This window comes from Aegilops tauschii, chromosome 3, assembly GCF_002575655.3.
Source record: "Aegilops tauschii subsp. strangulata cultivar AL8/78 chromosome 3, Aet v6.0, whole genome shotgun sequence".
Taxonomy (NCBI): Eukaryota; Viridiplantae; Streptophyta; class Magnoliopsida; order Poales; family Poaceae; genus Aegilops; species Aegilops tauschii.
Genome location: NC_053037.3, coordinates 625,996,596 through 626,008,764, shown reverse-complemented (window position 1 = coordinate 626,008,764; position 12,169 = coordinate 625,996,596). Strand labels below are relative to the sequence as shown.

Sequence of the window (12,169 nt, the reverse complement as noted above, 5' to 3'; positions counted from 1 at the left end):
GATGATCGTATGACTTGTTATTAATAACGAGTAGAAGTTGTATGATGATGGTTAGTAGGACTTGTTATTATGATGATGCATGATGCGAGCATGAAGAGTTATTATATATCAGTGGGTGAAATGAATATGGATTGGATTGAAGTGAAGGCAACATGTGCTGCATGTCAAAAGTAGTACTAATCCAAACTTGATCAAGTTAGGATTAGTATTACTTTCGACATGCACCACATGTTGCCTTCACTTCAATGTAAGCCATGTTTAGGCATAGCAGTAGCGTTGGTAAACCAAGCACGGAGATAAGAGAGGACACTTCTCTCTATTAGCTAGCTAACACCCTAAATTAACCCCCCAAAACCCCCTAAACCACCCCCTTTCAAAAAAATAAATCTCAGCTCCTGCCAGCTGCTACCAACCGGGACCAAAGGCCCTCCTGCCTGGGCTCGCCGCAGCGGCCACGTGGAGGCCCATCTGTCCCGGTTGGTGTAAGAACCGAGACTAAAGGTTTAGGGCTTTAGTACCGACCCTTTAGTCCCGGTCCCCAACCGGGACAAATGGGCCTTACGAACCGGGACAAATGGCCCTTTTTCTACTAGTGCTAGTCTATGTTACTATCTTCATAGTGCAAAGTATTATAAAAGTAGTTTACCACAGATAGTTGTATTTATTAGGTTGTATACTCATTTTGCCTTGGGTTGAGTTATGTTACCACAAGCACCTCTCTCTTCATTAACTACTTGCCACATAAGCAAACATGTAGTGGATTGCATTATGTTACTATGTAAATTAATTCCACTATGGCCAGCCTAACGTAGGTTCTACGCAACTGTGACATACCCACTTTCTGGTTGATAACTACTACCATTTATTTGGATGGACAAAAGTCGTTATCCCTGTAGATGGATGGTCAGATTCACGTGGTATTCCGGTCGGTCTGGTGGAGTACCAATCATAGTCGTTTGGAAAATCCAGTGTTTCTGATAATGAAATCCAGAATGGTAAGTCGGTGCTCTATCTTGAATGTAGGAGTTCTTTCGTTTCATTATTTGCAATGATTGCAACCTGAAGCTTGGGTGCCTCCACTTACCAATGTCAGTATTAATATATTATTTGAGGATCTATCCAAGCAATAACACATTCATGGACATTTTTTATAGAGAAAGATCAATAACACTTCACTTCATTGTATCCTCAAGAAAAAAAAGTATACTCAAGAAAGGAGTGAAATCATGTCATCGTTGTCATAACTATATGATACCCCGCGTGTTGCTGCGAGGATTGGTTGATGAAAATTTAGAATGAACATGATAACCAAAATTTAAAATGCATAGGACTTGTTATATATGATTGGGAAAATTTTAGCATGGTCCCTCTTACCTCCCCTTTTCACATGAGAGATAAGAGTACATAATAGATCTGCGTCATTGATTTTATTAACTAGTGGTCTAATTAATTCTTACCTTCTTACCTCTCGTGTGAAAAGAGGAGGTAAAAGGAAGCATGTTAAAATTACTTGATTGTTTTTTTCCACTTGACATCCTTGTTAAGATAAATAAATTAGTAGGGATGACTCTAGATATAGATATATAAGATACACACAACCATTTTTCTTCAACAAAAGGTGGATTTTAATACACACAACCATTAAGAGCAATTAACATTATTAATGGTAGTACATTTCGAATGAATGGACGACGCAAACATTAGAATTTAGAATGACTCAGAGAATGACAAAATTAAGGAAAAACCAAGAGAAAGTACACATGCAGGTGGATGCATCAGATGGGTGGACGTTGTCATTCATCATCTACTTAGTGAACTCGATGGCCCATGCATTGGCGTAGATGTAAGTGGTCTTCATGGCGGCGAACCCGGCGCCCTTGGCCAGGGCCTCGAACTCCCTCTCGTACCTCTCCCTGCCACCCGGGTTGTGCGCGAGCATGATCATATCGACATGGAACACTCCCTGCGCCTTAGGCGTGGCTTCCGGGTTCACCGGCAGGATGCACTCCACGAGCACCACCTTGCCGTGCGCCGGCAAGGCGTCGTAGCAGTTCTTGAGCAGCTTAGCGCAGTGCTCGTCGCTCCAGTCGTGGAGGATCCACTTCATGAGGATGGCGTCACCCGAGGGCACCTTCTGGAACATGTCGCCGCCGACGTGGGTGACACCGGGGAACGGCGGCGCCTCGGAGATGACGTGGGGAAGGTCGAAGTTGATGCCCTTGATGGCGGGGTAGTGAGCGGTGATGGCGGCCACGGTGGCGCCGACGCCCCCGCCCACGTCGACGAGGGTGTTGAGGCCCTCGAAGCCCTTGTAGAGTTCGAGGAGCTTCTTGGTGATGATGATGGAATGGTTCTTCATCCCTTCGTTGAAGACGCGGTTGAAGCGCGGGTCCGTGCCGTGGTACTCGAACGCCGACATCCCGTATGCCTTGTTGAATGGGATGCCACCGTCGAGGACCGCATCCTTGAGATAGTACCTGAAAAATGGTACGGTATGATTCACCCACACATTGGAACATATATGTGCTCTGCTTGCCACATCTTTTGCAACAGGGAGATGCTACTACTCTCTGAACAAAGAGTACTGAGCAAATGGGCAAAGTAAGATGAAGAAAGAGGAATGATCGATCTAGCTCACCAGCTCTCCATGAGGACCTTGTCCTGGTTCATGAGCGCGAGCGCTGACATCGAGACGCCGTCCTCGTTGGGGGTGAGGTACTTGCACACGGGCGCAGCACCATACCGCCTGGAGAGACGGCCGTCCTTGCCCTCCTCCGTCCTGCACGACACCACGTTGTACGAGGCCAGCAGACGGAGCATACGGTCCACCATGTCCGGCGCTTCCGGATTCGCTGCGGATGGGAGCTTGGCAGCCACCTCGGCGGGAGTCAAGAACTTGCCGCCGGCAGACATCAGAGTCTCGAGGAGTCCCAGCTCGATGGCGTTCTTCAGCGTCATCGGGAGGATGGACGACGAGACGAGCTGGAGAGCGTACATGCACGCATCCTCATCGGCGCCGGCGGCGATGGAGCCCATCTCTGCTAGCTTCTGCCTCTCCGGAGCCGAGCTGCGGGTACGTGCGTTGAGTGTGAGCGAGCGACTGAGCGATGACCTACTTTGGAGGGAGGACGGGAAGGGGCCTGGTTATATGGGGCTTTCTGGCTCACCAACCACCACACCACACCAACTGCTTTTTCTTCTTGGTCTTCAGGAAAAGCAAGGGATGGATATGGCACACCGGAAAGTTGTACCCTTACATTATTGTTGTGGTTGTGGTTTATAAGTAGGTTTTGCTATAATTTGTTCATAATGTTGTGAGTAGGTGTACTAGAAACATAACATCCAACCAAATACTGGTGGATGAATCATTGCATAAGATAAAGTGAACATGGACGACATGTGGTAAATACTTGTACTTCCATGATTGAAGATGAATAGATTTGATGTTTTTCCATATAAAAAAATCATATGTGCAGACAGAATAATCTTGTACTACCTCCATCCCATATTAGTTGCCGCTCAAACGGATGTATCTAGTACTGAAATATGTCTAAATACATTCATTTTGACGACGTTGACAGCAATGAGATGGGCCAAATGCCCTCAATTTCATGGGCTCAAGTTTACACCTTCAATTTCAAGGGCTCAAGTTATATTAACGAAGTTTGGATCTTCATACTTTCTGGTTAGAGAAGGACACAATAAATATCGTCTGGGACCGGAGAACAAGGTGGCCCTAAGATCCTAAGGAAAAACTAGAAAGGTCTGCGTTTCTCTTATTTTTTGAGCAGTTCACTCATTTTATTTTATTTATTTTTTTTCCGATACAAGATGGTACTAATTTGTTTCTCCACATTTTTGTCCGTCCAGGGACCTCCTATATGACGCTGATCGTGATGCACAGGCTCGGCACATACTGGTCCAGCCCACCAACGTGGAGCCACTTTTTTTTAATGCGCGATGTAAGAAAAATCCTGAAAATGAGGAGCTCGCGATGATTTGATCTCACCACCTCACACTACCAAGGTGAGTTAGTTGCCACTAGAGCGGACGGCTGGTACTGACTACCAAAATTGTGAAACATGAAAGTATCCATAGCAGGGATCATATTTGAATGTATTTTTGAAAAGTATTCTATTTTTTCTTGAAAGAACTATTAACACTTTTGAAATGCCAATCCTTTTCTAGAAAGGCAACTAATTGATAAAATTTCAATTATTTTTTTGAAAATATAAACAACTTTTGGTATTCCAAACATTTTATGACAAAACCCGAACAATGTTGAAGTCTCCAACAGTGTAAAAATTCATTTTTTTAAAGGATAATTTTTTGAAAATCACGAAACATTTATCAAAAAGAAGAACAATTTTTGAAAAATATGAACAACGTTTAATATTCTGAACAATTTTTGACCAACATAACCTATTTTGAAATATAGAACAGTTTAAAATTGAATAAATTCTTGGAAATTCTAAAAATATTTTCAAAAACAAGAATTTTTTCGAAACTACACACATTTTTAAAAACATGAACATTTTTATAAAAAGGGTACATTTTTTGAAACTCAAAAGGAAATTTGGAAAATGCAAAAATTTAGTTTTATCTATGAATTTTCTGAAATCCTGATACTTTTTGTGTGAACAAAAATTGTAATAACCAACAGTTTCTGAACTTCCGAACAATTTTTGAAAAGCGTAATTTTTTTTAATTTTGTGAAAGAACAAGCGAAAGTTTTTTTGAATTTTTCGAAAACAATTGAAGATAGGAACTTTATATGAAGGTCGAAAATTTTATGAAAAATGATTTTTTAATTAACGAGCATTTATCAAAAATCATGAAAATATTTTTTGAAAAACGAAAATTAACCTTGAAAAAGAAAAGGGAATAGAAAATACAAAGGGAAAAGGGAAAAAGAAAAAGAAGATAAAGAAAACAAACATGAAAAATAAAAGGAAAAATAAAAGAAAAAAGATACATGAATAAGGGGAAAAGTAAAATAACTGAAAAACCAGTAAAAAAAGGTTCGGTAAACTACTAGAAGGTTCCCAAAGCTGGTTAGGAATCTTCCATGAGGTTCTCAAAACTTTTATTTTTGACAATGAGGTTCTCCACTAGATTATGTCAATCAATCGCTTACGGCTAAAATGGGCCAGCCTAGTTATTCGTCCGCTCTTTCTCTCGGTGTGTTGGATAACACATACGTTCACCTGAATTATATTTTTTGATATTTTTTGTACTTATGGTGGTACTAATTTGGAGACAAGGGCATATCCAGCTTCTCACTTGTGCTCCAGGCTTGGTCCAAAAAGCCTAGCCACCAAGTCACAAGAACAATCTTCCTCTTCGGCTCAATCCGTCTGTCACCCCGCCACCTTTTTTGGGCCGAAAAAAAAATCCTGTGGAATATTTTGGGCCGAATAAAATACCACGACCTTTTCTGGGCCAAAACAATATAGTTGCATGGGGACACGATCTAACGGTTAGCCATGTAGAGTAGAAAGGACAAGGCTAATTAGACAACCTCACCTAGCCTCTTTACAAAAATTCTCGCCAATTTAAATGCGACAGTGAGTTGCTTACAAAAACAAGGAGCCTCCTTGAGAATCAATAAACAAATGTGCGGATAATTAAATTGGATGTAGAAAAGATCCCATTAATTAAATGAGATTGTGGGCTAGGAATTCTATGGTTGGATGGGCTGATGGTAGAGAGATGACCCCGATTAAATAAATGGACCGGAAAAGGAATTGAAATTAAAAGAAGGAATAAATGGGCGTGGTAGTTAACCTACATGTGCATGTGTTTGAATAGTGATTTGAGGGCGCAACATGTGACATAAATGGACATAAGTGAGTTGAATTTGTTGGCAACATAACATGACGGTGGAGGAGCTTGGCAACTTACCAAACTCACCACCTTGAGAATGATCTTTGTTTCTTTTGAATCTCATGTTACAAATTTTTCTTAGCCATGTTCATATTATACAATTTGCGCATGCTAGAATGTGATGACCAAACTCATCGTCTTGAGACTTATCGCATTTGTCGTAAATAGATGGACAACTGACCACCATCGACTATGGTACAAAGAGGAAAAGTGGCAACTCATTAAGGGTGCACGACAGTTTGTTTCTTCCGTTGCAAGGCATGGACATGTTCGCTAGTAGTGTACAAGGTTGGAAATCAATTCCGACTAGGCCTTAGAGCTTATCTCGCCATTCCTCTAAAAAATAATCCCAAAACGCGCCCAAAACTCAATTTCTCAATCTGAGGAGTCAAAAAAAGTGTGCACCTAGCACTTCCCCTAAATCTTAACTCCCTAAGAAAAAACTTCACGGTTAAATTTTCCAGCATGTTGGAATGTATGTTGATGTTCACTTGACAAAAAAAAATAGATTTAAAAACATTTACTATTTCTTTCAGATTTTAATGTTCATGCTGGTGTATTGGAGCTTGACAGCAGAAAATCCATGTCGCTGAATGTATGCTATATAAGCTTTACTTCCCATCTACCGTGAATCGAAGTGCTCATATTCCTTAGGAAAACGCTACATGATACGTTAGAAGAAATGGGAGAAACACATGTATCCATGCATGACTAGTTTAACATGTTAGACTGATCAAACATGATAAATGTCAGTTCGATCAGTTCCTGCCGAGTCACACGATGGTGACGTGCATCTACCATTGGGCTCAACTAGAGCGATGCAAAGCACGATTTTCTGTTGGGTGCTCGGAGAGAAGGAAAATGAGGCACACGATGCAAATCCATCAGCCGAATCATGCGGCAGAAGCGAGCAACACCGAAGAGGCCGATGCAGAGCAAAAGAATTTGAATAATAAGCGCCTGTTGTGGTAACTAACAAAACTGGCACTCACGCGCATGCTCTCATGGGCCGCCAGCAGGTAGCTTCTAGCTCACTCGTTACACGTAATTCAAAAAGATCATGAATTTGAAAAAAAAGTTCAGGAAATTTGAAAAAACAATGTTCGTTATTTTCAAGGAAAAAGTTTGTGAAAGTCGGGAATTTTTTCACGAATTAAGAAAAATTTCAATAATTTGAGAATGTTCATGAGTTTAGCAAATGTTAAAGGATTTGAAAAAATTAATGAATTTGAAAAAAATAGAATGTGGCAAAGTTCGTAATTTGGAAATTTTTCACAAATTTGAAATAATTCTCATAAAGTTGAAAAAAGTTTACAAGAATTTGAAAAAGTTCATGAACTTAAGAAATTTCACAAATTTGGAAAAGGTTTACAATTTGAAAAATTTCACTCATTTGAACAGAGAAAAAAGTGGATAGGAAAAAAAAAAGAAAGGAAAACCGAGTACAACCCATGCCAGGAAAAACACCCCAAAAAACGGTGGGAAAAACTACATAGGCCGGCCTTTTGCCACATATTGCTGGGAGGGGTGTGCGCCGTGTAGCAAAACTGCCTATAAGTAGCGCTTAAGGCGCTAAATAGGATCTGTGGCAATGGCCCGTTCTTTTTTCTGCATTTGCTCTTACGATTTTGTACGTACTTTGCCCAATAACAACAGATGACCCATTTAGCAAGCTTCTGCCCGTCCATGGCCCGTTCATCATGTTGTTTTCCGACGAAGAAGAAACAACCCAGCCCACAGGCGAAGCACAAGTACGACGCCACCCGCTCGAGAGCAATTAATTGAGGAGCGCTCGTTCGGGAGCCTCCCCAAAGGTCACTTGAGGTGGGCTGAGAGCACGTCATATGGCGCGCTCTCGGCGCTCCCTCTGGATTTTTTTTCGGCACGTGTTTCCGGCTTTTTAGCTTTTCGACAAAAAATTTATTATTTTTTACATGAAAAACACATATTTTTTTCTGCGAGAGGCATGGTTTTGCTTCCGCGAGAGGCACAACAGAAAAATAATGCGTTTTCTTTTTTTTTTTTGCTTTCGCGAGAAGCACGGTTTTGCTTCCGCGAGAGACACGTGTTTTCCTTAGTGTTTTTAGATGATATATGCGTGTGTATGCTTACTTTTGTGGCCTATGCATACGCGTAGCGCTAGTGGCATGTTTACCGGCAGGGCAAGCAAGCACGAAATGAGAGGTTATATGGACTGGACTGGACTAAGCACCAAATGAAAGGTTACCTGGACTGGACTGGACTGGCCGGAGGAGCTGCCGGTGGCGTACATCGGTTCGTCGATCGAGAGATGAGGAGATGGAGATGGATCGATATCCATGTCGCCGTCGTGGTCGATGAGCCACCAGCTGCTTAATTAGTTAGCTTGCCCGTAACAGCCAGCTTAGATAGATGATGGTTCGATTCCATCTCCCGACCGATCGATCCAGTGGAACCGCAGACGCGCTGTGACTGCCCAACAGTCAGACTAGTTTGGTACAAGAGCATTTTTATGCCGATCGTACCAGCAAAGTAATCCCCAAGTGTTAACTGCGTCCTGCACCCACGTATTTTTGCACGAAAAGATGCTGCACAAAGAGAGGTCTCTAGCAGTTAGATGTCGATGAAAGTCACCGACTGGATTTCGTCATTTCAATGGACACAGAAATAATTATATACCTTCCGGTCAGGATGTTTCAGCAGTCTCAGTAGCACACAACATTTCAAATAAACTTCAAAACATTCTTTGTTTCTTGCCGAATGTCAGTTGTAGTCTACTAGCTAACAAAAGACAAAAGTTAAATTTATTTAGCAGAACAAACCATCGGTAACATGTACGATTTTTGTTTGTTTTCCTTTGATTAAAAGGAGTTTTTTTAGTCGATTAAGAAGAGCTTTGAAAATGTGTAACAGCGGGGGTCGGGCGTCACCCAGAGAGGAGGGAGAGGGACACACGCACCATGGTGACATGACCATGACATCGTGCTGATTTAACCAAGCGATTGTTGTTGTGAAAAACCCACGCATCCAGTATGTGTTGGTATAGTAAGAGTATCTCCAATAGATGATGTAGATGCAAACATAATCAAATTTTACATCACGAAAGCTCAAAAATGGTGCTCCAACAGATTATGTAGAGGGAAAAAATTACTCCAAGCTCCCTCTAGACGTAAAAATGACACTTGGTGATGCAAATTTGCATCACTAGCCGCGCCCGAGTAACACACCGCGTGAACGCCCAATCACCGCTGAGTTTTCATTTCCAACACCCCCGTGTGACTACTGTGTCAGCCACCGCGCCGCCGTTCCGCCGCCGCACGACCCCAAATCGGTTTATTCGACCGCTGCGGCAGCCGCACCGTCACCAGCCAGATCCGGCCATCCCACCCCTGCTGCTGCCAGATTCGATACTTTCCCGCCGATCCATGATCCCAAATTGGCTGATTCGACCGCCGCGTCGCCCGATTCGACAGTCCCACAACCTCCGCTGTGGCCTGCTGCACTTCCTTGGGCCGTCTCCCGCCGCCGCGCCGCCTGTGTCAATGCAGTCCCCGTGCTATCGTTATGCTGCTAAAGAAGTCGTCGAAGGGCAAGTCTGTCTTGAAGGGTGTGCGGTCGCACCCCTCCGGCAACTTCGGTTGCGAGTTCCAGAGCGGCGGCCGTTGCTACTGGCTCGGCACCTATGGTTCTGCCGATGAGGCCGCATGTTTGCGCGACGTCGCCATGTGGCGTTTCGGCCGGCTAAGGGGGGAGATGAATTGCCTAGAGATTGAAGACCGGGGGCAGACGGAGTTCATCGGCCGGAAGAATCTGGTCATACGGCTAATGGAAGCAAAGAAGAAGAAGCAGGAGATCCACATTGCTTCCGGCGACAGTGATGAAATGGTGATGACAAGGTTTCCGCAGGAGAATCCCCAGTATGTTCAGAACGAGATGTAGTTCTATTTGAAGCGTGCCGTTGAGAGGAAGATGCAAGTGTGATGTTGACGTGGAAGGCGTGGCAAAAAAAAATCAATGCTCCAAATTGCTTTCAAAAGTAGCATCTTCGGAGAATCGATTTTTTTCACCCCTTCAAAGAATGTGATATCATAATGGAAATTTGCAAGCACTTAGAACATTTGTCAAAGTTTATCACAAAAATATTCAGAATTTTTTGAATTTGTTTTGATTTTTTTTATTATACTGTTCGTCCAAGCTCATTTGAGCTCGAGCTCACATACTCCGCGTCCCTGACACAATATTCACTCTAATAATGAGACATCATGTTTAAAAAAAATAAGTCAACTTTGTTTTGAATTTTCTGAATTAAACATCCACGTTCTGTATGGTTCATCTTAAGCCCGAGCCCCATGGGCGTGCGTCCTGTGGGCCGGCATAGGGTCCGCAATTGCCACGGGACCAAATTTCATGACACGGCCAGCCTAGCCCAGAGGCCGAATGCCTGTTAATCCCATCTCGCCTGGGCTGTAGACCGGAATTACCTATCTTTTTTTTTTTTTGCGGAATTACCTACCGCTTAACGCGTCAGGTTATCAACCGTCCGAGGGAGCGATGCACACAGGCCGGCCCACCTCAAGTGCGAGCCAACTGGTATTTCAAAGGTTCTAGAACCTTCCTTGAACTAAGTATTTCTGTTTTTTTTGTTTCATTTCTGGTTTTCTGTTTATTTATGGTTTTCATTTTCTGTCTCTTTTTTCGTTTTTATGCTTCCTTTTCTTTTTCAATCAATTCCAAATTTTCAAAAAATGTTTAAATCTTCAAAAATTGTTGCTTCCTTAAAAAAAGTTTGGAATTTCAAGAATGTTCGAATTTTAAATTTTGAAAAGCTATTAACGTTTTCCAAAAAAGTTCCAAATAATCAAATTTTGTTCACATTTTGTAAACTTTTATTCGAATATTTCAAAACATGTCCACAAATTTTCAAAAAAGGTTCAGAAAATTGAAAAAAATGTTTGTGTTTGCAAATTTTATCTGGGATTTGGAAAAATGTTCAAATATTCAAAATTTGTTCATGGTTGCCAAATTTTTTAAGTTTGTTTGGAGCTCCGAAAAAATGTTCCCATTTCCAAAAAATGTTGGTGTTTTCATTTTTTTGAAATCCCTATTTATCAAAAATTATTCAGGGATTCAAGACATGTTCATGTTCTTTAATAAATGTAAAAACTTTCAAAAATAGTGTTTGCGTTCTCAATAAATGTTCCAGTCTTTATTAAAAATATGCACAATTTTGTAAAACGTTTGTGTTTCAGAACATATTCATTTTTTAAAAAAAAATCTCGGTTTTAGTATTGAATAATGTGTCAGATCTATCCATGCTTATAGTTCTTAATGTTCTGCGCTGGTTATTAGGAACCAACTCTGACCCAGGTAACCTGACTTGCCGGGATCACATGCTCATGGCCCTGTGTTCAATCCCTCACGCGCCATGCTTTTTAGGGGTTTTTCATTGCGGAACTACAAATGGGCTAGCCTAGTTGCGCGGTGGGGGGGGGGGGGGGCTATGCGAAAGAGCCACTAGCTGTAGGAGCTTCCTCTAGGCCATCGAATGTGCTGCAGACCCATGTTCACATGACTTGTCGTTTGCGTTCAGGTCGTGCGGCCATGCGCGATGAGCCTCGGAGGACTTGCCGCCTTGGCGACTAGGTCGAAGACCTAATGGACCGGCGCCACGTCTATTCCTCCAGCACCGCATCTGTTCATGTTCATTGCCATAGGTCAGTTCTTGCATTAATTCATCTTTTTTTGTCCACACGATACGACAAATCCGATTCCAACCCAATCCAACGCCGATTGATCCCTTGCCCGAGTGGCCAGGACCAAGAGCAATTGATTGACTTTGAATTTTTAACAATTCCATTATCGTCCAAGGACCTATGACCCTATGGCCGTGAGTTCTGAAATTCACCAAGCAATTGTTGCCAGTAGCTTGTTGCTAATTTTGTTATTTTCACCTTGAGGGAAGTTATATAGGTGTTAATTAGAAGATTCGGGTATAATTTCAGCAAATATGGAGCAATATAAAGTATAGTTTATTCACAAATTGAAATAGTGACTAGAGATTAGGATTGGATGGTGTGCTCATCATGAGTATGGAATCTTGAATATTTTTACATATTCAAGGTCCATATGAGTCATAGAGATTTTGAGAATTTTGTGGAAATTTTGGGAATGACAGAAATGTAGGTTGCTTCACAACCTAGGGCAAACAGGGTTTTCCTTTTATAAAAAAGGGAATATTCCCAAGAAATAAATATTGGGGTTGGGCTAGGATGGAAATGACATGATCTTGGGATGGATTTGAGAG

The 12,169-nt window shown here is 42.1% G+C and overlaps 2 protein-coding genes across 2 annotated transcripts; one reads left to right on the top strand and one right to left on the bottom strand.

Annotated features, from left to right (window-relative positions):
• Positions 1-1,601: 1,601 nt before the first annotated feature.
• LOC109771271 (tricetin 3',4',5'-O-trimethyltransferase) lies at positions 1,602-3,195 on the bottom strand. The gene is made up of 2 exons (XM_020329967.4): positions 2,639-3,195; positions 1,602-2,477 (listed from the first exon to the last, which is right to left on the bottom strand). The coding sequence occupies exons 1-2, from the start codon at positions 3,034-3,036 to the stop codon at positions 1,805-1,807; spliced, it is 1,071 nt and encodes a 356-aa protein (XP_020185556.1). The 5' UTR covers positions 3,037-3,195; the 3' UTR covers positions 1,602-1,804.
• A 6,234-nt stretch (positions 3,196-9,429) lies between these two features.
• Positions 9,430-9,804, top strand: LOC109771290 (uncharacterized). The gene has a single exon (XM_020329980.1). It carries the CDS (start codon positions 9,430-9,432, stop codon positions 9,802-9,804), a length of 375 nt encoding a protein of 124 aa, XP_020185569.1.
• Positions 9,805-12,169: the final 2,365 nt, after the last annotated feature.